This window comes from Euleptes europaea, chromosome 6 (assembly GCF_029931775.1).
Source record: "Euleptes europaea isolate rEulEur1 chromosome 6, rEulEur1.hap1, whole genome shotgun sequence".
In the NCBI taxonomy this organism is placed as follows: Eukaryota; Metazoa; Chordata; class Lepidosauria; order Squamata; family Sphaerodactylidae; genus Euleptes; species Euleptes europaea.
Window position 1 is genome coordinate 51,285,332 of NC_079317.1, and position 27,396 is coordinate 51,312,727.

A 27,396-nucleotide genomic window follows, 5' to 3' on the forward strand; every position below is an offset into this window, starting at 1 on the left:
ATATTCCAAATATAGAGATCAAAAAGATCGCTTGAAAGTGACTATATAAAGCCCTATGTCCTTTGAACATCTCCAGAGTAACTGACCAGTAGCCACCCAGTTCCAAAGACACTGCCATTTTTGAAAGAAAGGACAGCAATTCTAGTTGATTCCCCCTTCCCACTGCAGACTCCCACCCTGTCCCTTGTGTTGTTCCTGAGGGTCCACTGATCCCCCCGAACAAAACTTCTGGGGTGCTCTGTGGTCCACAGCAGAGGGAGAAGCTGGAAAGACCCACTCTGCAAGATCCACCCTGCAAATTAATCTGATTTGGATACAAACCTCTGTCAGGGAAGGGACTCATACCTTGCATCTGTCAAAGGTTTAAGGGATCTATAGCAGTATGGAAGATCGGTAAACACAAATACAAGGTTGGCAAAACATTTCAGTGATCGGTTATAGGCAGGACTCTAAATAATGAAAAAGGGAGAGGAAGGTTCCATCTTGAATCAAGGTGATCAGGCATCTGTTCCTATAAGCAACCAACAGTCAAATAGTTTTAAACAGATTCTTATATTCTGCAGATAGAAACCTCATCATCTGGAGAGAACAACACTGCATGGAGGGTGTGGACAGCAGCTGCAATGACATTATCCACTGTATCATCCAGAGAGAAACGAAGCAAGAACAGGAAACCAGCATCAAGCAGTACACGGAGGACACTTCCCTTCAGCAATGAAGCAAACTCTCCCGCCTTGGCCTGCAATGCACATCACAAAGACTGGTGAAAAACGATGCTGCTTCTGAGGAAAGTCAATCAAGTTGCCTAGGCCCCCTTCCAGAACTACCTGAAGTGGCATGGTAGTTGCTGTGTGGCTCATTCCTGCGCTGCTCAATAATTCTGGGAGTGGAGGATTGATGGCTGGGGAAGGAGCCATAGCACAGGCGCCTCCCGGATGACCAGGACATGACTGATTGGCAGAGAAATGCAGTTTCCTTGTAGCCAAAAGTCCACAAATGGGATTGCCATTGTGGCTAACCCACCCTCCTCACTTGTCTTTACTCCGTGACTGGAGGCACTTGGAACCTCTGAAGCCCAATGCAAAGTTGGAGACTAACCCAGCCTTTTGCCCAAGATTGGGACTTGAAGGGGACTTTGCACTAAATCACAGCGTGAAAAATTAGAGACTAGATCCTGCCCCTCCCCTACATCCTCCTTGAATACCAGTTAGAACAGCTGGCTACCAATGGTAACTATAAATAATAGCTCGCTATCAAGACAGCCAAAATTTGCGGACCCCTGTATATAACACATAAGTGTGGACAGCTTCAGCCATGTTTCACACATTTTCTCATCACTTTAATTGTCTAATTTTGCCATCCTAAATTTAACAAGATGTCTACTTCATCCTAAGTAACACCCATCATCAAAGCTAACTGCAAATTTATATATTATACAGATACTGTTTTCATTAGTTAGCCAATACTAGTTTGGTAGCAGTTAATTCAATACTTGTTTTTTCTCATTTCTTGATTTACGCATGTTTACTCATAAATTAATACCACTATATACAAAGGACAATGCTCCAGGTAGTTGCACATAGGATTACAACCCAAGCTCAAGGGGCTTTTTGGGCTGCAGCGTGGGTGGGTACAAGGTAAGAAAATTGTGTCTGTGGGAGAAAATCCTTCTACCTGTGGAAACGCTCCACTGGATCCACGGTCAAGTCTTTTAGAGTACCTAACATGGCAACAGAATCCAGAGGCAACAAGACTTCTAATACAGTTTCAGTAGTATCAACCCTATACTTCCAGAGCAGTTCAACCACCAGTAAGAACCACAAAATGTAAAAGAATTATACATAACTCCGAATCATTTATTTTGTTATCGAATCATGTGGGCTGTGGCCCAGAATGTAGTAACTTCCCCAATAAACCTGGACAGAACCCCACAGTGGTTTGAAATGAATTTCCATTGAGCAATGAGACTTCATTTGGAAAGCTCTCATTATTTCTCCACTGCTGGTAGCTCTGACCCTTATTTCTCAATCAATGTTTTAGGAATACCAACAAAACCCCTCATCATGATTTGGCTAATAAATCCAAGAAATGATGAAAATGAAATATATGTATACATGCAGATCTACTCTCCATGCAGGTGTATAAATATAATGAATAAACGAAACTCACTTTGAATGATTTATTCCAACTACAAAATCTGTATTTTTATATAGCAGAATTTCACTCCTTTTTTAAAAAATAGTTTTAAAATCCATGAACTGTGCGCTCTATAAATTACCCACTTAACGTCACAGGATGGGGATTTCTGTGATGTATGTCATTCTTTATTTTCATGCAAGTGATTGGAGCCTGACACCAGAACTTGACACTTTATTGGCAATCAGGAATGTCACTGAGTAAAGCCTTTAAGAATTTAAAGTTCCCCAGAGCACAAGATCAGTAATCAAACACAACACCGGTGATTTGGTGACAGGCAGGATGTTTCTGTATGACCAGAATGAGGTCCAGAGGAACGTAGCCACCTCAGGCTCCATCATTCCTTGAACTTAACCGTTCACAAAAAACAGTGGAACCATCCCAGCCACTAAATGAGAGGTTAAGTGTTCTCTGTGTAGATGAAGAGGAACAGAAAACTATACAAAGACTAACTTACCTTCTGAACAACATGACCAAGCACATGCAAAGCCAGAGTCCTCTGTTGAATGACCTGGCTGCGAGACAAATGGAAGAGCTCTTGGAGTGAATAGCCAGCTCTCTATAACCAAAAAGAATGAACAGGTTTATTATGGAATGATTGGTTATAATGCTGGAAAACAGAAGGTGCAAAACATCACCAAGTCAATTTAGATGAGCCCATCATCCTACCAACAAAATGCAAACCTGTTACCTCAACTCCCCATTTTTGGTGCTGAGGCCTTCCTCCTCTTCTTCCCCAGCTACACTAAGCCAGGTTGAGGTCAAGCAAGGAATCCCTAGTATTTAAAGGGAGAAAAGAACCACACCTAATTCAATTACACTCGTTAGGAGTGCTTTGGGGTAATGCCTGATACTCCAAGAGTAAGATGGAGAAAAAATTCCAAGTTCATACATTACTTAAGTCAGCTGAAGAAGCCCTGCTTCGTATCCAACCCTTGTCAGAAGCTTAGCAGGGAAGCAAACACCGCAGGACTTCCTCAGTGGTAGCCTGAGACTCTTGCATTCCCTCTCCCTGGGATGGATATTCACCCTTCTCTTGAATGTTTCAGAAGATTTTTAAAGACCTGCTTATTATAGTCTGGCTTTTGGCTGTAGTTACAGACTGGTTCTATTTTAAAAATGGTTTGCTTGTCTACAGCTGCACTTTACTGTATTGCCTTATGGTATTTTATTCTTGTAATTGCTTGTAAAAATGTTTATTGTAAGCTGCTTTAAAAATTTCTTCTGAAAGGCAGGGTATACGTTTTTAAACTAATGACAAACAATGGGAAATAAAACTCCCTAATAATTTTCTCTGAAATTAACATTTCTCTGTTTCTTTCTGTCATTTGTTCAAGCGGTAATGCATTCTGAATGCTTCCCACAGAGCTCCAATTCAGACCATTCATCATCAGACTTCCTCTTCCAAACTCTCTAACTCAGGACTAGCTAAGAATAGCAAGAATACCACAAATCAGAAATGCAAAAAGATTGCAGCTATGCCCAGGGCTATTCTTCCTTACCTCGGCTTCTTCTCCGTGGTGGTGCAGGCCCAGATATGTAGGGAAGTCTTTATCTGGAGAGATAAGTTCCCCCTTCAGACTGAAGCGTGCTTGCATCCCCTATTAGGGGAAAGCGGGGAAAAATTGAAAGATTGTGTTTATTGATTTCCATGCCATTTGACTCCTAATACTTAGCTGCTCAAGTCTAGCAGAATTTAGATCTCATATTCCTATCGCCAAATTCTTATCATCTTTTGCCCACATATTACAGGAAAAGACAATCTGAATGTGTGACCTAATCAATCATCCCTGCCTTGGTAATCTCAAGACTCTTCTGTAATACATTCCATGCAGGACTGCTGTTGAAAGTTGAAGGCTGCGCCGGGCACAGAATCCAGCTGTCCACTTGAACACATGCAGCTGCCTTATACTAAATCAGACCCTTGGTCCATCAAAGTTAGTATTGTCTACTCAGACTGGCAGCGGCTCTCCAGGGTCGCAGGCAGAGGTCTTTCACATCACCTACTTGCCTAGTCCCTTTAAGTGGAGAAGCTGGGGATTGAACCTAAGACCTTCTGCATGCCAAGCAGATGCTCTACCACTGAGCCACTGAGATTTGCTCCACTGTGGATCAGGTCTTTCCTCCAAAGAAATCAGAGCAACATTTCAGTTTTACAATAAAGCTTATCAGATACATTATACTGGGCATTAGTGACTTGACCCAAGTCATTTAGTAAGCAGGGGTTTATTCCCACATCCAAGGCCAATACATTACACTCGCTCACCACACTGCTTGTTGACTGCAATTCATTATGCTAGTTTTTACAGTCACGACAGATGTCTATTGCCTTCCAGGTCCTGAATTGATTTGGGTCCTAAAAACTACCTCCTCCAATCTTGCCTGACCCATGACCAAAATGGTTCGCTTAGGACAGTGGCTTGGGTTCACTGATAATTTCCACATATGGAAAGGACTCCATAGCCTCATCCCCACCTCTGTAGCCCCAAATGCCCCTGAAATGATGTCCTTATGGGGCAGCCCCCCCTCAATAAATAGCATGAAGAGAGTCTCAAAGGTCTGCAGGGGGGAGGGGGGAATCAGCTCAAATCCTTTGGCCTTTCTGTCTGCAGAAATCTTTCATGGCATCCATCCAAGTGCCTTGAAAATGCCCACTACATGTCCAATATGAACACCAATGACACACAGCAAAGCACTCTTGATAATAATTCCATAACCCAAGACTGAGAGTTTTCCAAAAGTCATGCAAAGGTTCTGCAGTGCAAGGATGCATGTTGTTTCTTTCCTGGACATTTTTAGAGCAAATGATATTTTTCAGTTGCTTGCTCCAAGCCTAAAAAAGCACACCAGATCATTTATTTATCTCACCTGTTAAGGAAGCTTATACGATTTACAAGGCTATAATTTGAGTGTGATCGTATATCAATCTTACCCCTAGTAAACCAAGCCTCCCCTAAAACCTTATCTAGTGAAATTATTATGATTTTATTATAATCCCTATATCATTCTTGAAAAGAATAATTTCTCATGAGAAAATGTACCAAGCATACATCTTTTGATGGAGACTTTGCAATCACTGTTCACTTTAACAGAAAAGGGAAGGGGGGAGAGAAAGAGAACGAACTGTGCTCTTCAAACCTTTCTAGTTTTCTTCTGCCGAGGAAGGGGAAGATCCTTCATCCACTCCAGTTTCTCAAACTCCATGTTGTCCATGTGGAGCCATTCTTTCTTAGGTTTTAGAGGAAAATCACCACCTTTTTCAAAGAGCAAACAAAAATGCTTTTGGGCACAGAAGAGGCGAAAGCTTTCTTTTCTTTACCAACACTGTTTGGCTTTGAAAAGCACTTCAGATGTTGCTTTCATGCATAATGGGGGAGAGATGGAATCAGAAAATCAAGTTGTCAGGACATGAACATCAAAGATCTGCTAGCAGTGCATGGTGCCATTCATGACACTCATAGAAGAAATTAAGATGAGCTGAACACTAGCTTGCACATACAACAGTAGGAATCAAGAGCAGAAAACAGTATGAGATTAATGATCTAAAATGCACTCAAATGACAACTGTAAGAAAAGGATTTAAAAACAGAGATACTCTGATGATCTATGCAAGCATGAATTTTGGATACAAGTCTGGAGGAGACCTCCAAACAGAGGAGTAATTTCACTGCCATTTCACATTCAATCACAGCTAGGCAACTGGGATACCATAAAGATCCAGCCTAAATTTAATGAAAAGATATCTTGCCTCAATTATAACTACACAGGAGACAGTGATGACAGCCAGCATCACAGAAATGCTTGATCTTCAAGGAGATCAATTATTTAGCATTATAGACTAGGCAGTAAAAAGAAGGAACAAAAAAAGGAAGGACAAATGTTAACACTAACAACTTTGTGAGATTAATATTCTGCGTTATTTTCTGAGTGTGAGATGACAAACTGCGTTCACAGGCAGTAACAGAGTCAGCAGCTGAATCAAGTCAAACAAAACTAATAAATGTATAGAGGGGCTGGATTCATGGATCCACTTTGGCTCTCTTAACACTGCATTTTTGTACCACAATTTTAGTACAGTATGTTTTTAGAACAAAATATGGTTGCAGCTTTTCATTGAAAAGCAACTATTAAATGTATAAAATAAATTAAATATGGTAAACACTACACACCCATTCAATCCACACTGATTTCTGTTCCGCAAGTTTTTTTAAATAAGCCAAAAATATGACTGCAGAGGCAACTCCATACAATCTATCTTCCTTGACCTGGAGATTAGGGCATGCCCCATCCCCAGATTTCAGTGAATCCAAATGCGCTTAAGGGAACAGTAAATTCCCTTAGGCGATTTTATGTACTATTGAACGTTATTCCATGTTTTGAATGATGTTAACCAGCCCTGAGCCGGCTTGCTTGGGAGGGCAGGCTACAAGTCTGAAAATAAATAAATAAATAAATTGTAAAGGCCTTTATTCATGCACACGCGGAACTTCCAGCGCAAACAGCAGGTCTGCTAGCTGCCCATCTTTGCAAAGGACTAGCCCTTTGGTCCCTATTCATTTTGTCCTTCAGGTTGCCTCTCATTCACTTATTATTTTGCAGAGAAGGGCTCAGATAATTTCCTATGATATCAATGTTGGCACAACAGCTTGCAGTAGGCTATGGACCAAGTCCAGGCTTATCTACCCTGGCCAGAAAAATCAGCCTACCAAATTTCAGCCTACTACAGAACAACAGCAATTCAAGTCAATGCATGTTCTTAAACGTACACAACAAAATGCTGGAATGAAGAATTAACATACCAGGGCGGTGGGTGTGAAGCAGAAGGAAACAGAAATCAGCGGAAAACTGAACTCCTGTTATTTGTAATTCAACAACTACTTGTTTTTTCCCCTCTCTATTAATCACTAGATGCAGAAGGCTGATTAAATCATGTTCTGAATAGGATTAGTAATGTGTACCATCAGACACTAGCACTGCAATCTTGTCAACAGGAAAAAAGACTGATACATATTCCAGGGCACCAGCAGATTGTTCAACTGCTGAGAAACCCTTTTATAGAAACACAAGCTGGCAGCCTGGATGGTGAATACACACTGAACCTCTCCAAGCTTAGATTTTGTTTTTTCAGATTGGGGTGGGCAACGCACATCAGCATATAGTGCCATTTTCTGCAAACTTGGCTCCCAATATAACCTGTTTAACAAGCACAGCCCATCAAGCCTGATCCCCACATCTGCTGAAGTTCTGTCCTTCTAGAGCCCAGATTCAGCAACAGATGTGTGCCCACCTCCATCAATCAAATGGTCCATCACACTTTCATTCTGCCCTTCCTCTAATCAGCAGCATATATGATTCTCCTATCCTTCATGTTGTCCTTAAGACAAGACTGTACAATAGGTTGGGCTGAGACAAAGACGTTGCAGAAGCCAAAGAAATTTTGGGATGGGGAGGGGATCTTTGCCAAGGTGCCCTTTTCCAGGCAGCACCCACATTGTCCCCTGGAGCTTCAGGCCGGAAGGACTAATCCCTCCTCCTCATGGAGAAACCTCCATTAAGCACATGGCCCCTTGTTAAGCCCAAATGCCAAAGAGGTTGCCCTGAGGGCCTAGAAGACCAGATGATTCAGAAAACCTGGAAAGACAAGGAAACCATAATGAAGCCCAACATTCATTACAGAAGGACAGGCTCTGTCAGCTTCATGACGGAGATTTGAAGCTGGGTTCCCCCCAGCTCTAGTCTGACTCTCTAACCTTCAACCACACATTACCGGAATCTCTACCATGACTATGTGAAGCAAACCTGGAGGAAGGAAGCAAACGTTCGCTAGAGAAGCTTCCAGGATTCTGTCACACTCCATAGGACACACTGTTCTGGCATAATGGGAGCGTCAGTGTGGTGCAGGTGATAATTCTGAGTAACCCAAATTGACTATCCTCTGAACAATAAAGCTCACCGGGCAGTCTTGGGCCAGTCATTCTCACAAAGAGCTCACATTCTCATTGAGCTCACAAAGCTAACATGCTGATCTGAGCTTTCGGGAGCTACAGAAGGATACCAATCCAGCAAATAAATATTGGGTTACTGAATCTGATGATCAAAGGCAGCAGGCAGTATTTCAGGAGTAGTTCATACATCATTTGACTGCACAACATTTGGTGACTTGCAAGCAAATGTGTGAGCTGATTTTATGGGAAAACATTATGCTTGAGGAACAAAGTGATATGGAAGTTCTGTCTGTGATGCTTGATCTGCAGTGGCCCAACCACATCTGCAGTTCAGTCCATGATGCTGCAGTTGTCACATGGTGAACTTGCATAGGTGGAACTGGCTCTCAGACAAAGGAATGAGGTAAATCCATCGACTCCTTTCCTTTCCCTAGTAGAGGAATAACACGTACCCTCCGGATGTGATTCAACAAGGAAGACAGGATCTCATGCATTAGAAGCCAAGCTTTCCATTCCATTAGCAACGAGTTTCACAGTTTGAATGAATTGTTCCCCTATAGTCATAAGAGCAGACTGTCCTCTCTCTTCTGGAATCGTGGCTGCTGTTGTTTATTCATGACAAATTTACTCCTTGGCATCAACAGCGGCAGCCTTCCAACGCTGCTAATGCAAAATTAATATTTCTTCTCCTGCTGGGCACAATGTGCTGCATGCATAACCTCAGGCAGCTTGAAATGCTCCATTGATTTTTATAATTGCTCCTCTCTCCTCAGTGATATACTAACAGTTTAATCCTAAATAGAGTTACACTCTTTGAAGCCCACTGACTTCAACAGCATTAGAAGGCTACAACTCTGCTTAGGACTGCTAGTCCCTTCCAGAAAAAAACCCTCTCTTGGCCCAGTGTACTTTTCTTACCCAAAGAACCAAGGTCTGTTTTTCTACTTCCATCTCACCTGACTCATCAGTCTAATTGTTATTGATTGCTCTACATGGTTTAAAAACTATTTGGCCTGAAGTATAGTTTCCACCTGATGCAAACAGATCAAATCATCACCTAAAGTAGTGCACCTTATGTTTCATTATGATTCTAGCACTGTCTTGCTAAAAATTAAACCAGGTGCAGGAAAGGAAAGGGCGGAGAGATGAAAATATGGCAGAGAAACAGAAATAAGCAAGGGGGGAAAGGCACACTCTTCTGAAAGTGCTAATCCACCTGCTTTCTCCTCTTAAACATGAAAGCTGCTCTCTCAACCAGGCAGCAGTAAACACCAGCATTATCTCACCAAACCACACTGCTGAAATCCAAAAACGATTCATAGATCTCATTAAGTAGTCTCCATGCAGCAGTGAGACCCAGAGAATACAGCAAAACAAAAGATCAGAGAAGGAAAAGGTGGGGGGAGGAGAGAGGGAAGGCATTCAAGAAAAGAGGTAAACCAGAAGGTGGGGGGAAGGGAAGGAATGAAGAAAGGAATCTAACCACAACCAGGAATCTCTGAAGCGAAGGAAAGGCCTGCACAACTTCTCTAGTACCTGTTACATTTTTACCCTACCCTTCCTCCAAGGAGCTCAGGGCAACGTACTTGGTTTCCCCCTCCTGACAGGTAGGCTAAGCTGAAAAGGACTGACAGCCCCAAGGTCACCCGGTAAGCTTTGCGGCTACCTGAGGATTTGAACCAGGGTCTTTCCAGTCTTCTTCCATCACCGCATCAGCTCTCAACCTGTGATCCATTAACCCTGTCCACTGACCACAGTACGAGTATTGTGGCCTGCCAAGTGTCTGAAAACTCCGCAGCTCTTATAGTACCAGGAAGGCAGCAAAACTAGGAAGTTCCTCATGCTTTGTACACATTTTAACTGTTTTTTAACTCTTTTTAAAGTTGTTTTAATTATGTATGCTTGGGATGGGGCTGATTTTAATGGTTTTATGATGTAATTTTTCGTTTATATTTTAAATTGTTAGCTGCCTTGGTGGCCCTTGTAAGGATAGAAAGGCAGGATATAAATTTTGTACATAAGAAGAATTCTCCAAACAGAAGCAGAACACTGAGTCCCAAATGGGGAAAGTAGAAGGGATGCCCTCTAAATATGCAAATTCAAAAGAACCAGGTCATATTGCCATTTGGAATAGCATTATGAATGAATCAGCAGCCACTCCCCCTCACACACAACCCATTGATCATTCCCAAAGGACACACAGTCAGCCAAGAAGTGAAGGTGCCATTCAAAGTTATTCTGTCAACAGCTGCATCTCACCTCTCTGCCACCCCCTTGCCGGAGAGAAATGCAACAGCAGCAAAGAGCAGCATGTAAAAACTGCCCTCACCAAGACTTTAAGTGAAAACAGAAAAATCTTCCTCCACTCCTCAAACCAGAGGCTGGCCCTCTCCTGCTTCTAAAACATGCTTTGGTATTCATAACAAAGCCAGCCCCGTTACCAATGCTACTTGAAGCAGCATTACACCCTTTCCCAAGTCCACTGACGTTTATAGACTTAGAAGAGAAGCTCTGCTTAGGACGGCACTGCTGAACTCCCGATCTGAGTGAAAAATTCCTGGCCTCTTAACAGTCCACATGCAGCATCAAGTAAAACAGAGCACGGATATGATCCAGACACCTGGCAGTCTGGCTGTTTAATCGAGATAAACAGTGTCAGTGGCACAAGCATTTCCTTACCTCTGACGTTCATTCTTGTGAAGGCTTCTGTCCTTTCAGAGTCTTCTGTGTCTGGCTCCATTGCTGGGTCCTGTAAGAAAGGAGCTTCCACAATTTCCTCTGCCTCACGCTGGGATTTGGACCTCGGTTCCAAATTTACAAGCTTTTCTAGCTTCTCTAGCTCCATTTTCTCCTCTCCTTTCTGACTCGTGTCAATACCACATCGTGATTTTAAGAAAGTGACTAAACTGGGGTCTGGCAAAAATGGAAACATGATAGTACAGTATTAACATTTTGACAGACAGAACTGTTCAAGGGGCATCTATATAAAGCAACTAAGGTTGTAGTTAATGTAAATATCTGGAATTTAAGATAGTCTTCGTGGTGCATATTATGCTGTTCTTTTTTTTTGTACTGTATTCTAATTTGTAAACCAGGCTTATTACTCTTTGACGTATGTAATAATGTTTCACTGCATTGGTCTTCAATCTGGTAATGCTGCTTATTGTCTGTATTATTTATTTATTTATTAAACAAAATGAATACATAAATAATTTTTTGGGGTGTAGGTATTGTATCATTCTTACAACATTGTTTCTAGCTGTAATCGGCCATCAGTCTCAGCCAGAAAAGCAGAATGTAAATGAAGTAAATAAGGTCATGTCTTGTATGTGTGTATATAGATCACTGGTTCCCAACAGGGGGTCCGTGGACCCCCAGGGGTCCACGAGAACTAAATTAAGGTCCGCGAAACAAAGTTATAAACCCATGATAAATTAATCTTTTCAATTAAAAGTTCTCTATTATAAAAATATATATATTCAAATATTATTCTAAGCTTAATGTTTAACTAACAGTTATGATTAAAGTTTGTTTTCAAATTCTCGGAATTTTTTTTTTTTTGACCCTTGGGGTCCCTGCACCGAACAAAAAAGTCCCAGTGGTCCCTGGTCAAAAAAAGGTTGGGAACCACTGATATAGATACACGATGGCACTTAACACACACACACACACACACATAGATATACATACACACACTGCTAATTCTGATGGTCCTTTAAGCTCTGAGACTGAAAGCCACTTGTGTGTGTGTGTGTGTGTGTGTGTTAAGTGCCATCGTTTCCGACTCATGGTGACCCTATGAATCAATGTCCTCCAAAACGTCCTATCTTTAGCAGCCTTGCTCAGATCTTGCAAATTGAGGGCTGTGGCTTCCTTTATTGAGTCAATCCATTTCTTGTTGCGTCTTTGTCTTTTCCTGCTGCCCTCGTATATATACACGCTGCTAATTCTGATGGTCTTTAAGCTCTGAGACTGAAAGCCACTTTGCAATTCATGGGCCTGTTATTTAGTCATCGGTATATATATTCCAACAAGAAGACTTCAGGCAGAGAAATAATTCATGGGAGCGATTCCGTTTGTTTAAACTGTAACCTGTGAAATGAGATGCTCTGCATATGGTTCTCTGTGTGTATATTTTATGTTGCACTTTTTAAATTGTTTCAACTGCCCCAAACTTTCAATATGGAAGGAGACAAAAATCCAAACTACTGAATGAATAAAATGAACAGACTTATCCGTTGTCTTAAGGCATTCAGCTAAGGGAAATTAGCAAGCTGCTCCCATCCCTTCCCAGATACCTGAGCATTTGCTCATACCTAACTGAGCCAGCACTTGCTTCTGCTCCTCCAAAATCTCTTCCATGGACATTGATTGCAGTCTCTCCAAGTTCTCCTCATGGATTTTCTGGGCTTCCTGGTCACCAACCAGGTTTCCGAGGCCTTCGCCAGTCACAATGCGAGGACACTGAATATTCAAGGTACCAACAGACTTTTCTAGAAATCAAGAACACTGTGAGCAATAGACTCATAGTAAATAAATGCTGTTTTACCCTCTCTTATGTGCCATCATAATCAGATACATGGAGAGAGAACCAATACATATTTGCCTCAAACATCACATCTATGTGTGAATACATAAAATGGCATCCAGCACTAATTTTTTTTGTAAACCAGTGGTTTACTTCTTTGTGAAAGAAGTATAGTAGTACTGACAAAATTGTATATAGTAACACCTGTAGATAACAATCTATGCTTAAGAAGATTAAGACGCTGAACAGCAACTCCTTTTTTATCCCTTAAGAGACAACAAAATACTTCAACACTAGTTTCAACACGAATACTATCACATCATCAGAAAAGGTATCCTACCCATCCTCTCTTTTCCAATCATGCCATTTCTATATGAGACTGAAACTGAGATTGAGGACTGAACAGTGTAATTAGCTGTCTTTGTCAGAGCCGTCGCTTTAGCTAAACAGAACAACAATATGGGAAAGCTTGTCGGCCACATGACAACAAGGCACATGACAGAGGAAATTAGGTAAGAACATAGGAATTCCACAGTCCTTGGAACCAGTTCCCAAAGCATGTAACAGGTCTTCCTGCAGAAACCACAGACAAACTTGCCAGAACTCCAGAAGCCTGTGCCATGAGAAACAGAATCAACCAAGCCCAGTTCCCAATACCACCACAAGAAATGGTGTGCTGCTTCTCTCAGGCTGCCTGCTAATGCCAGGAGTTACAGAGCTACAATTACAGAGTTACAATTACATTCTTCTAAGGCTGTTTATTTCAATGGACTCAGAAGGGTGTAACACTGCTTATGATTTCACCACTAGTGGGTCAACTTTCTTCAGTGTTCCCTTCCAACAAGTCCTCTCAGGCTTCCATGAGCCCAAGGGTAGATTATCACTCCCTTCTGCTTTCCCCTTCCATTGCTGTGGCCGAGGAATCACCACGTATTTTGCCTGAGGAGACTTGAAAAAAGTTTTTATTAGGACATAGGGAGGCTCTCAGCTTCAACATTTGAGACCACTGGCTCCACACATATCTCCATTCACCTTCCTCGGTCCTTAACAGCAGTGCCTCCAAGGCCATGGGAGGAGGGGCAGCATCTGGAGTTGTCCGCTCTGTGGTTTTCTGCCCAGCTGGAGGGGATGCCTGAGCCACTTCAGCTGCTCTCTTAGCAGCTATCTTCTGAGAAAATATACTTTTCCTTCCAGCTTCTGGTTTTGGCTACAAGAAAACAACAGAGCCAGTAACAGTTTATTAACTGGTACCAACTGGTGCTGCATTTGCACGGTGATAATTTTCTGCATTGCTTCTGCTGCCCTAGTTCCCCCACAACCATAATCTTCCCTCCCCCACAGATGTGTGGATACTCCAATAACACTTGCCCCAGTTTAAACATGAAATTGGAGCAAATCTCTGTGTGGAAACAACCTATGGTTGATATCTATTAACAATTATTTGTAAAAACAAAGTGATTTTAGAAATTTTCACTCATTCCCCCAAGGGCACATACTGTTTATAAAGAACATATAATGCCCTCTCCAACATTACACATAAAAATATAGGGAACACATACTAATAACCCATTGCTTTGCACTCAGAAACTGGTGTTTCAGTACGTAAAACCACCAACAGCAATCAAACGCAATCCTAAATAAAATATTTAGTCTTTAGGCTGCTACAAACACCAGATCCCAAGAGACTCCCAAAAAGGAAGACATTTCATGGGTGAAAAGCTAAAGTCCTTCTTCATTCTTCACTATATTTAAATAAATTTACAGTTTTCCTAGTAAAAAAGGAAGGAAAGGGAAATATGCGCATTTCTTGGCAAGATGAAGAAACCATCTAGGTGGAGGTATATTTGTTCCACCCCACAATACACATAAGAATTTCCTCTCCACGATTAATCCCAAGAGTCTGCTTCTCTGAATGTTGTGCATTTTTGAGAATGAACAGATTTCTCTGCCTTGGAAAAGCAAGTTCTGAAGATTTGAGGACTGTAACAGAGCAAGAATGTCACAGTAACAAAATTGGATTAATAATGCTTAACCAGGGCAGTGTTTTTTTACAATTTGCATAAGTTTGCACTCTAGCTCTGTCACAGCCATTGACTAGTGAAAAAGGCTGCAAGAAGCAAAATTCACCTTCATGGTAGGGATTCAGAGAGATGCAAGAGAAAGAAAAAAATATAGACAGCTGCACACTAAGGCCTTGCCACTTATTGCACATGCTGAAAAGTTTCCAGGGGTGCAACCTCAGCTTTCCTTATGTAAGAGCTCAAAGAACAGTTCAACATGCAGAAGCTCCTTTCTGTATGCAGGAGAGGATCTCTAGATCCCATGCAGATTCTTTTTTCTGGTGATGAAAAACCAGGGTCAAAAATGTCACCTTCAAAATTCATGACAAACCAATATTGTACACTGCAATTCTTATAAGAGGAAACTTCGCAGGGTACTGGAATATACTGTTTCATAAAAGCCTTCCCCTTAACGAGCACTTCAAATGCTCCATCCCATCAATCACAGGCCATCTCCCAGGATACCAACTCATTCCCTTGCTCAGTTTTGCTTTCTGAGACATCGCCTCCTAGGGCTCTAATAACAAGGCTGATGGGAACCACCAGAGTCGGCGGCTGCCAATTCTGGCTGCAGCTTCTCTCGTAAAAACACGAAAGAGCAGGCCAGCAGCCCATCAGTGCTAAAGCACTAAGAATGGGCCTAATATAGCCAAAGGAAAGCAACCCCGACAGGCCAAAAATGAGGCCGATTCCCAGGAATACGGAAGAAATCCTAATTCCAGTGTCCTGTGAGCTTCTCATAAAGGAATATGTTAGTAAAAACAGGACTGCAAAGAGCTATAAACAATTACTAAATTACCTGTTTTTTCACTGATATTTTACCAAAAGGTGTACATAAAGCAAAATTCCAAGGAAAGTTGGCTTTTGGAGGGTGGGCCAAAGAGCAAGCTAACACTTTAGCAACAAAATTAAATATACCAAATTCAATTTCTAAAAACTGATTGTCAGAAAGCTCTGAAAAATGCTGGAAATGATGAGTACCCTTTCAATTCTCTGCTTTTCACAATTTCACACATCACAGTGGAAAGAGCAGTAAGGGGAGCCAGCGATTTAGAAAATAATCTGACACAGGGGCATCTTCCAACCAGAAGAATTTGCAAAGGTTTCTGCCATTTCTGTCCCCAGGGGTTTGGGAAGGCTTGTTTGATTTTATGTAAGTGTGACTGGGTCCTGTTTGCTTATTATTCCATTCTCTACTCTGGGGCCATGCCTGCTTGCCTGCAAAGAGCAACCATTTTGCTTATACCATCTGAATGTGGGTACCGCAGACCTGGGAGAGGCAGAGAAACAGAGGATATATTGTCATGAGTCCTGCAAAACTTCAGAGCCCCAACCCCAACAAGAAACATGACTTCATAGACGCCCAAAGAATGACTAACAAGTTACGTTAGTAACAGCCTCAGTATTTGCCTTCCATTTGCCCATTTCCTAGCCCCACCTATTGTTGCCCAATCCTTCTGACCCATCACCCACAATAGTAATTTCAACAGTTGTTCTTCTAAGTATCTCAATAGCTCTCGATTTGCTAAGGCTTCGGTGTAATCCACCAGAGGTCTTCTAGTATTTGGGGGGATAAGTTCAATGACACACATACCTGTTAAGATGGTGAGCCACCTGACAAATAGAAAGCTGCTTCTTACCTCGGTTTTTATTTCAGACCTGTGAAAAACTCTGGGAAATGGATCTCCAGTGGACAACGGTATGGTCACACTTCCTGCACTCGTGTCATGTTCCTGTCACAAATGAAGCACAAATATTATTTGAGCATTCATTTCCTTACAATACATGTTCTAGTATGGCCCAGCACATGCAAAGCTGGACTTAGGCCTGGATTTAGTCGAAATTCAAATGTCTTCTCAGCCTTGAAATGGTGGCCCTTGTGCAAATTAGTCTGCCTTTCAGATAGTCTCATGTTATGCTCAACTAACAAAGGTCTACCTGTAGAAAAGGAAAAGTGCCATTCATAGCCACAAGAATGAAATTCTGTGCCTTACACAGCAACTGTATTTGTTGTTTCCCACCAGAAGCATATTAACAGTGCAATCCAATAAAGAGTTACTACAGTCTAATTGCACTGATTTCAATTGGCTTAGACGGACGTAACTCTGTATGGGATTGTACTGTCAGTGTAAATAAGAGATATGTGTCCTTAAACACTTGTGTAAGGTGTACCTAAGAAGGCATCTGCTGTCCAGTAGTTGCATGGTTTTTAGACTTCATTTACAAAGTGTTTTTAAAATTTTTATGAAGAATGTTTAACACTATACAACTTAAGCATAGCAAAAAAAGGGGGGTGTTCTCTTAACGTTAAAATCCATCTGCAGGATGAGCCAGTGTACACATAGCAAATGCAAGTGTCATGGAAAAGTATGAAGCTACACTGTAGTTGACATGGTACAACTTTAATTCTGAGACACATTTGCAAATGCTCACATGGGAACAGGCTGCTATCTTAAATAACTGAGTAACCAGATGACTGCCATTCTTTGTGTCATGTCAGAATTTCAGACACACAACTAGGGCTGTGCAAAAAAATTTTTTGGTAAATTTCGGGTTTATTGGGCCTGATTTTTTTCGGGAAACCTGAAATAAGCCGAATACCCATACTGGTTTTCCTACACTTGTAATGGCCAGTTCCTTCCTTCCTTAAGAACTCAATTTCCCATGATTAACTGCAACCTTGCAGTCAACCATGAGGAAGAAAGCAGACCGGCGGCCATTACTGACAACAAGTCTAAAAAGGTAAGTACATTCAAAATTCTCCTGGGGGGCATTTTTGGAGGTAGAGCCCCCAAATTCACAGCATAGCTTGAAGGGACTCTCCTTGCACGACCCCCGAAGTTTGGTGAAGATTGGGTCAGGAGGTCTGACTTTATGGGGTCCGGAAGGGGTTGCCCCCCTCCTCCATAGAGAATCATTGCAAACTCAATTTATCGATATGCACACACCTACACACAATTCCCATCCAACAGCAAAATGAATACAAAGCCACTTGCAAAGGGAAGAGCCAGCTTCTGAAAATCTAGGCTTGCAAAAACATACCCAAGTGTAAAATATACATGTGTCTTGTTAAATATGAAGGGCATACACATGAAGTACAATCCGTTACCATCTACACGTATTTTACATAACAGAGAAAATCTACACATAAGCAACCCTCAGCATACTTGACAGAGCACCTATTTGGTATCTGCATTAAGAGGCAAGCATGTTAAAGCCTGGCCTGAATAATCATCACTGCCATGTATAATAAACTAAATTTGAAACAAAGGCATACAAACTCCTTGACAAATCTGGAAGGTTTTATTTTGACAGGTCAAGACTGCCTTATTTTCCTCATCTGAGGGTAGGCACTACAGCTCAGATGTACCCCCAGGTCCTGGCATCTCCAGCTCATATCAGGCAATGAGACTGGCAAAAACCTCTGACTGAGGCCTTGTAAAACCACTGCCACTTGGAAATTGCTGACAATACTGGCCTAGATAGGACAACAGCTTGTCAATAAAACCAGGTTCATATATTGGCGTTTATTCAGAATTGAGGGGTAAGGGTTCAGGCACTGGAAGGCCTCTCCCCTCTCTACTACAGCGGAAACAGAAAAGGTTACACAAAAAATTAACCCAGGCAAATCGGTATAATTCAGTTTTTCTTAAAGCAAAGTTTAGGTTGCTCTGGAAAAGCATCGAAATGTTTGTTTTCAGGGTGCACAGCTCTGGATTTAGCACTTCTTAATAGTCAACACAAGATGCTTAACCATCTATTACTAGAATTCCTACGAACAGGACACACAATTATTTTGCTGAGGACAGCTGTGATGTGTTGATCACCGTGACCCAACTGCTCCTCTGGATCCTCAAAGTGAACATGGGTACTTCTGAACTTGGATTTCTTTGGGGGACCTGGTGTCAGAGCTGGGGGCACAACAGGAAAGCCTGAAAAAACAAATAGATGTAGAAAAAAAGGAAAAATATTAGCATTCATTTATACTCTGCTGTTCTCTGCAATTGGGAGCCAGAGCAGTTTACAATGCTGTTCTCCTCATTTTCATACTCATGAAAACAACCCTGTGAGGTGGATTAGACTGAGACGGTGTGACTGGGCCAAGGTCACCAAGCAAATTTTCATGGCAGAGTAGGGATTTGAATGTCTCCCAGATCCTACTCTGGCACTTTAGCCTCTACGCCACATAGAACATTAGATATCTATGCATGCTACCCATATGTGAGTTGGTATAATGTAGGGGCTTCCAGAATGAGCTATGGACCAGGTGTAATGTATGTCGGAGTACTCTTCTTGTGGTCCATCCATTGTTCTGTAGATACTGAAATAAATATGAGCAGGGAATAACTTCAACGCACAAAATGACTGATGAGCCCATCCTGTTTCTCATATCATGCCAACACAAGCTTAATTCATTAGCAGTTAGCTATGTGTCTGGACTGAAACAAGGACTAAACCTGTTTCCTAAAAAATCTAAGGCAACTGTAAGTAAAACTAAATTGCTGAACGGTTTCCTGCAACCAGATGGATTACAGCCTAATCCTAACGCTGATTTGGAATTTAAACTGCAGCTGCATTAGATCATATGCCAACAGAGATCAATACAGGTGACACGTGGTCAGATTTTTTGTCAGGCTTCTACGAACATGGTGCAATTTTGGGGGAATCTGTTATTTTTGCAGTGTTTCTTATACTCATTTTGAAGAAACACTGCAAGACTGACAGTTTCTGTTGAAGAAGCCTGTTGACAAAACACGTAGGGAATTTTAACTAAAAAGCCTATTTTTATTTTATTTTGCACCATTGACTTTGGCCTTAATTTTTATCTCATACTGATTGGTGCATCCCGTTTATTTTCTCCTTGTTCCTTAAGATTAAACAAACAGGGTTAAACAAGCTTTTTTTCTGGTTATTGAATTTCTTCAATAACACTGGAGTAGATCAGGTAGAGATTACAAAGTTTTTTTCCAACTGAATTTATGAACTGTTTCCATATTCCAGCATTTGGAACCCTTTGTTACAAATTGTTCCTTTTCCCTTCAGCATTAAGCTGCTTTCTCTACAGCTTCACTCAGCCAGAATCACTCCCAACTCAACTCCCTCACCCATATTCTATCAGCTCCCATTGGCTGCTCTTAGGGGGAAGATGGAAACTAACCCTCCAAGGGAGACTTCTGATTTCCCTTTCCCAAAAAGCAGCATTTTGGGAAACATTTTATTTATTTGTTTAAAACATTTTTATGCTGCCTTTCCAACCCAAAAAGGGTCCCAAAGGTGGTAAACATTTGAACATTAAAACAGCATTTAAAATACTATATAATTCAATAAAACCTAAACACATAAACACACAACACCAAAACCAGGGAGAAGGGCCAATAACAGTTACTGGGGGTATGCCAAATGAAACAACAAAATCTTCACCCCCTGGTAGAAGACAGATGAATCTGCCTGGGGAGGGAGTTCCAAAATGTTGGCCCTTTCTTAGATTGCTACCTGTCTAGCCTCAGACAGCAGGGGCACCCAAAGCAGGGCCTCCAAAGATGACCAGAGTGAACAAGTAGGCTCAAATGGTTGGTGTGAGGAAGGAAATTTGTGAAAATCACACCCCCTAATTGCACGTCTAGAAAACCAAGCAGGGTCCAACCAAATGAGGCGGCTATCAACTTATGTTCAGAAAACACAATGGCAGCTGAGCATGCTCTGCCCATACTGAAGCATCACCCAATAGTGGAGGTGGCTAACAAAACTGCACAGAACTATGGACTACATCACACAAGGGGATGTATTCATTTATTTATTTACTTCATTTATACCCTGCCTTTCTCCCCAATGGGGATCCAAATCAGTTTACAACTCGCTCTTCTCCTTCATTTATCCTCACATAAACCCTTTGAGGTAGATAGACTGAGAATGTGCAACTGGCAAAGATCACCGAGCAAGCTTCCATGGCAGAGAGGGGATTCAAATCGGTGTCTCCCAGATCCAAGGAAATGGACAGAATTGGCTTCCCTTCATTCAAAGTGTGGAAGTACTCCACCCGCAGTCACCTTGCTTCCAGATCACCTCAGAGCCCCATGCAGAAATGTGCTGATGCATCTCTTGGATCAAATGGCAAAATCCTAGGAACGCTAATTGGCTGACTAGTACTAAGGGGGTATAGCCCTGACATAGTCATCATAGTTATTTCAGATGTAAAATTAAACTGGTTGTCATTCTATTTTCCCATTGAAAGAATTTCAACTAAAGACATGCCATTCTGAATCCGATAATAGCCAAGGCAGTTTTCAAATCAGTACCTAAAGATCAGGTTTATTATTTTATTTACAAAATTTATACCCTGCCTTTCTGCCCTCAAAAGGGCCACCAAGATGGCAAACAGATTAAAAACATACACAGTAAAAACATGTGTTTTTTGTTTGTTTGTTTTTGCTGTCAAGTCACAGCTGACTTATGGCGACCCCGTAGGGAGTTTTCAAGGCAAGAGACATTCAGAAGCAGTTTACTATTGCCTACTTCCGGTGGGCTGAGAGAGTTCTAAGAGAACTTTGACTGGCCAAAGGTCACCCAGCAGGCTTCATGTGGAGGAGTGGAGAATCAAACCCAGTTCTCCAGATTAGAGTCCGCCACTCTTAACCACTATACCATACTGGCTCACAAAAATAATCATGTTTTTCAAACAATTAAAACCAAACAAACACACATCATTAAAACAAAGCCAAGCTAAAAAAAATACAAAAGCATAAAAACAACAATTAAAACAAAGTGCAGGAAGGAGGGATCATTGAGGGAATGCTAGACAAAACAAAAAAAAGTCCTCACTCACTGGCAAAAAAACAGTAACAGAAGGGATCAGCTGCCCTGGAGAAAATGGCAGCTTCTGACGCCATGGCATCACCCTGAGGGGAATCTCCCTGGGGACAGAGGGTCCAGAGTTTTGGTGCCATGACCAAGAAGATCCTCTGCCAAGTTGCAACCCACCTCATCTCAGAAGACGGGTCATCCAAACGAGAGCCTCCAAAGATGACCATAGTGGTCGGACATGTTCATAAGAGAGTAGGCTGTCCTTGAGGTATGTTGGTTCCAAACCATATAGGGCTTTGAAGGTCAAGACCGGCACCTTGAATTGTGCCCAGAAACAAACTGGGACATAGTGTAGACAGGCTAAGACTGGAGTGATATGGTCCCTACAACCCACGCCAGTCTACATCCTGATTGCAGCATTCTGTATCAACTGAAGTTTCCAAACACTTTTCATGAGCAGCCTTGTGCAATGCTGGTCTTTTTCTACTTGAGTGAAGAGCTCTGAAAGGTTTTCCTGGCCCCTTCCCACTCCTTTCAGCCAGACTCTAGGTAGAACTTACTAACCAATTAGGAAGTTTCTTGATTCTTCCAATCAAGTGGTGAGATTGATTTAAATTTGTTTCAGGGCCTTTTGAGTTCTGGCCCTATAAAGTCTGCTGTCCTTTGACACCTGACCTGGTTGGCTACTTACAGACAATGCTTAAAATTTTTATTTAAATTTGTTTTTAAGGTGTAGCTGAGGTGGTTTTCACTGTACTGTATTGAGAGTATGACAGGACCAAGGCCACTACCAGAAGGCGCAGCTTGCCGCAGTCCAGTGTGTGGCAGTTGCAGTCACTGAAGGAAGGCCGGGGGGGGGGGGGTCTGTGACTATAAATCAAAAAAGAGGTCCCTTGAGTGCTAACATTTGAGAACCATTGCATTAACACCTTGACAGAACACAGCATGTTGTTTTCTAAAAATGCCAACTACTGCTAGAATATCTACATAAAGAAATCTGAAATAAACTTACCATCTAGTGACACCACATCTCTGTCATGCTGCAGTGGGAGTCTCTCCTCATCTCCACTTCCCCCATCCCCTCTTCTCTTATCTGCCTTCTTTACAATCTTCACTGCTGGAGAAGCCTTTGATGCCAGGAACTGATTCTGAAATTTCAACAAATCTGCTTCGGACTCCCCAGGCTTTGGCCTTGGCAACATCTTTCTCCTTTGTTCTCAGTGCCTTCCTCCGGAGAGTCTGTGGGTTACATGATGTAGATAGTGAAGGGAGAAAAGATAGAATCTGACTTGGAGAAACAATCCTTATTTTTATATTTTCACACAACTTGGAGTAGCCTAAAAGCCAAGAAACCTATCAATACTCAGACCAAGGATGGCACTGAACAACCACTAGACTTTCCTCCTAGAAAAGGTGCCCTCCTACACTAACCATCACCAACCAAAACAATATGCAGAATTGCTGTGTGCAATTTTTGTAAACAGGTATATTATGTTGCCAAAAGGACGGTGAGGAGTTCTTGTTGATGGGATTTGTTGCTATTTTAGGAAGGAGACAGAACATTCTTCCTATGATTTATATGCCATTGATTTGGCTGCTGCACATACGGCTTTTCTGAAGGGCTTCTTTCCTTTCTTCTGTACTTCATAGCACCAGCATTTTTTCCTCCTTATTTACAGGACTGTCTCAGCAGGGGTAGCAGTTAAGCACATTTCAACTAACTAGTCCATTTTTGATGTGCATAAGCAGCATTACAGGACTTCAGAGGCCAAGCATTCGATCCCCTAGAGAAACGGATTTCAAAGACCACCAGGGGACCTAATTAAACAAACTGACCATTTACAATCAAAACTGTTTTCTAATTCCCTCTCTAACTGTTACTTATGTCCTGCCTCCTTTTGGAAAAAACATAATGGTGCAAGTAGGAAGAAGTGATTTGTGCATTTACTATGATTTAGAGAATCTGGAGGTCCTTTGTTTAAGAGTCATAATTAATTCCAAAACTTCTAACAAAGTCGATGCTACCTCTACTAAAGCAATACATACTGGCAATCTAGAACACCACTGTCTCTACCTATGTACAGTGTGAATAGAATGGATAGGAACATTGAATTTTCTCCAGGCATTTTCTCCAGGGCAGCTGATCCCTTCTGTTACCATTTTCTGCCAGTGAGTGAGGACTTTTTGTTTTGTTTTGTCTAGCATTCCCTCAATGATCCCTCCTTCCTGCCCTATGTTTTAACTGTTGTTTTCATGTGGTGTTCTAGATTGCCAGTGTTCTAGAATACCTGATATCTGCAGCATCTGTAGTTCATGGCAGCTGGTGAAAGCATGCAACATCTTTCATCCAGATGAAACATCTTAAGGCAGTTTGGTAGGATACATGCCAGGAAAGAAAGCAGACCATACCGCATCTGCAAGTCAGACTTCAACCCATACATTACAGGAAATGGTGAGAGACAGAGAGACATCCCACAATGGTCGGTCCCATGCTATCCCTGTCCATCTGAACCATTATTACTGTTTTTATCCTAGCCCTTCTCCAATGGTAACCTCCTCATTTTATTTTATTCAGTATTTATGACCCTGCTTTTCTCCCCAATGAGGACTCAAAGCAGCTGTCACCATCTTCTCGCCTTACCTTCTGTGAGGTATCTTATGGTGATAAACAATGGCTGTCCCAAGAAAGTTTCATAGGAATTAAAATTCAGAACTCTTTAGTCCAAATCTGGCTGTCCAGTGCGATAAGTTCTCTCAGCATCAGTTGGCAATAGGCAAATATTCCTATTACTCCTGGCTTTTCTTAGACAGAATATCTATATTTGAAAGTATGTAAACAGTGCTTTTCTGCTACAGGATTGTCAATGATAATACTTCATGAAAGAGGGATATAAGAACATAAGAAAAGCCCTGCTGGATCAAACCAAGGCCCATCAAGTCCAGCAGTCTGTTCACACAGTGGCCAACCAGGTGCCTTTAGGAAGCCACAAACAAGATGACTGCAGCAGCACCATCCTACCTGTGTTCCACCGCACCCAAATAATAGGCATGCTCCTCTGATACTAGAGAGAATAGGTATGCAGCATGATCAGTATCCATTCTAACTAATAGCCATGAATACCCCTCTCCTCCATGAATATGTCCACTCCCCTCTTAAAGCCCTCCAAGCTGGCAGCCATCACCACATCCTGGGGCAGGGAGTTCCACAATTTAACTATGCGTTGTGTGAAAAAATATTTCCTTTTATCTGTTTTGAATCTCTCGCTCTCCAGCTTTAGCAGATGACCCCGTGTTCTAGTATTATGGGAGAGGGAGAAAAACTTCTCCCTGTCCATTCTCTCCAAACCATGCATAATTTTATAGACCTCTATCTTGTCTCCCCTCAGCCGCCTTCTTTCCAAGCTAAACAGCCCTAAGCGTCCTAATCGCTCCCCATAGGACAGTTGCTCTAGTCCCCTAATCATTTTAGTTGCTCTTTTCTGCACCTTCTCTGGCTCTGTATTATCCTTTTTTAGGTGTGGTGACCAGAACTGTACACAGTATTCCAAATATTCCAGTGTTTAATTTATAGGAAGTCTTACGCTGGCTACAGTTTTATTCCTCCTACTCTACTATCAGAAACTTTTTAAAAGATGCTGAACGTGGGCCATTCCACCTATGCATTAGTGATCACCTATAACCTGTGATGCGGGGGGGGGGGGAGAATCTCCAAACACCTATTTCAAGTCGCCTCAGTATTCGTCGTTAGTTTCACAGGAGCCCACTAGAACACCCCCTATCTAAAGTGCATAATGAACGGGACGGAGTGGCAATTTTAACTATCAACTGTCACTCATCTCTCCAGAAAATCAAAACCAGCGGGGTCCATTCTAGGAAACGCCGATCGTCCATTGCAGCTCTCTCTACGCGCTCCCCGATTGTCCGTTTTTATTCTAAAACTAGCGACAGCGGCAAGATTTCAAGTCATCAGTCAAGGCTTTTTTTGGGGGGGGGATAAAACGACTCATTACGCAGGAGAACGGTGTCCACACGTGCTCAGAGGCGCCTCTCAATTACTGCTCCCCGTGTCCAAAGTTAAGCTCCCGTTGCTACAAGCGGGGGGGGGGGAGGGGGCGATGCTACCGGTGTCCCTTAAGCCCCTCTCGATTGCTACCGGGGCTCTCCACCCTCGCGACGAGACCCGAGCTTCTCCGGCGGGCGCCGACTGACCTGAGCTCTGCAGGCGCCGTCGGCCTTCCTCTCGCTGAAGCGGCACTTCCGCTCTCAACCCCGCTGCGGCGCGCGCACGCCCCGCCCCTTCCGCTGCAGCCGCGCTAGGGGGAGGGGCGGGAGTTCCCCGGTCGAGCTTCAACGGTCGAGCTTCAACGGCAGTTTAGGGTTGCACTGGTCAAATCTAGGCGAGTGTCCTGGGAAGTGAGTCCCGAAGGCCGGACCAGAACCAACGGGTTGAAATTCAATCAGAAGCGTTTCCGTCTAGACATTAGGAAGAATTTTCTAACTATCAGAGCGGTTCCTCAGTGGAACAGGCTTCCTCTGGAGGTGGTAAGCTCTCCTTCCCTGGAGGCTTTTAAGAAGAGGTTAGATGGCCATCTGTCAGCAATGCTGACTCTGTGACCTTAGGCAGATGATGAGAGGGAAGGCATCTTGGCCATCTTCTGGTCACTAGGGGTGTGGAGGGGGGAGGTAGTTGTGAATGTCCTGCATTGTGCAGGGGGTTGGACTAGATGACCCTGGTGGTCCTTTCCAACTCTATGATTCTATGAGATTTCCATGGGGTATACTTTTGAGTAAATGTGCATACGGCTGTAGCCCGTCCTTCCCCTTAGCCTGGCTTTCAGCTCGAGGTGCTTCAGGCACCTAGTTAAAAAAAAAACAAGCTGGCGTAGTAGCTCATTCTGAAATCACAGAATAAAATAACAGGAAAAAAGGACTCAGTTTAACTCCCTTTCTTATTGGTAAAATTTGGATTAGTGATGCTCTGAAGCTCAACAATAATGTAATAAGTCCCCTGGTTCTTAGCATTCCTTTGTATTATGAGTCAGTCCCCGTGCCACTTAATTGTTACATTAGTCATAATTTAAAATGAGATGAACACATGAAGTTGCCTTACTCTGAATCAGACCATTGGTCTATCAAGGTCAATATTGTTTACTCTGACTGGCAGCAGCTCTCCGGGTCAAGGTCTTTCACATCACTTACTACCTGATCTTTTTTTAACATGGAGACAGCAGGGATTGAACCTGGGACTTTTACATGCAAAGCAGATGCTGCATCATTGAGATATGGCCCTTCCCTGGTCCATGTTTTGATCTTATATGTTGAAGCTGCATCTGCACGGTGAACATTCAGTACACTGGTCAGTCAGGGTCAGTACCTGCTGTTGCTGCATGCCCAAAGGCTGACTGACCTCTCACTTGGTGAAACTGCCCTGATTGCCAAAATGAACTGGAGCTTTTTGCAAACGGAACTGTAATTCTGAAAACAGTTACTTTGCTGTGGCTTTGCTTTGAGGCCAGGAATGAAATCATCGTTCTCAAGGCCAGCCAAGTCACCTAAGCCCAAAGGTAGGGGCAGGACATACATCATCCTGTAATTGTGACCTTTACAAAGAAAATGAACAAGGAGGGTTAGAAAACAAAAGGCCTTCTAGTCTAATGACTGTTGGGAAAACCAGAAAAACCAACCACTTAGAAATTCAGCATACATATCAATCATTTGAAAAATCCTGCATGTCATCCAAATTGACAACCAACCTTGTAGGAAGAATATAAGTTAAACACCTTGATGATTTTAAAAAATTTCAACCTTTCTGACATTTGCAATTTGCAGTCTTTTCCTGCACCTTCACTAAAATTCCCGAGCAGCA

General features: G+C 42.3%; 1 protein-coding gene across 1 annotated transcript in view; it reads right to left on the reverse strand.

The window, feature by feature from the left end:
• RPAP1 (RNA polymerase II associated protein 1) overlaps positions 1-22,766 on the reverse strand; it is a 49,572-nt gene extending 26,806 nt beyond the window's left edge. The window contains exons 1-10 of the mRNA XM_056851749.1: positions 22,543-22,766; positions 18,519-18,661; positions 16,370-16,462; positions 13,702-13,876; positions 12,458-12,634; positions 10,821-11,054; positions 5,335-5,450; positions 3,699-3,797; positions 2,654-2,755; positions 572-739 (exon numbers count right to left, since the gene is read on the reverse strand). Of these exons, the coding sequence (XP_056707727.1) occupies positions 572-739; positions 2,654-2,755; positions 3,699-3,797; positions 5,335-5,450; positions 10,821-11,054; positions 12,458-12,634; positions 13,702-13,876; positions 16,370-16,462; positions 18,519-18,661; positions 22,543-22,732 (1,497 nt within the window). The 5' untranslated portion in view covers positions 22,733-22,766. The remainder of the gene's footprint in view (positions 1-571; positions 740-2,653; positions 2,756-3,698; positions 3,798-5,334; positions 5,451-10,820; positions 11,055-12,457; positions 12,635-13,701; positions 13,877-16,369; positions 16,463-18,518; positions 18,662-22,542) is intronic.
• Between the last annotated feature and the right edge of the window lie 4,630 nt (positions 22,767-27,396).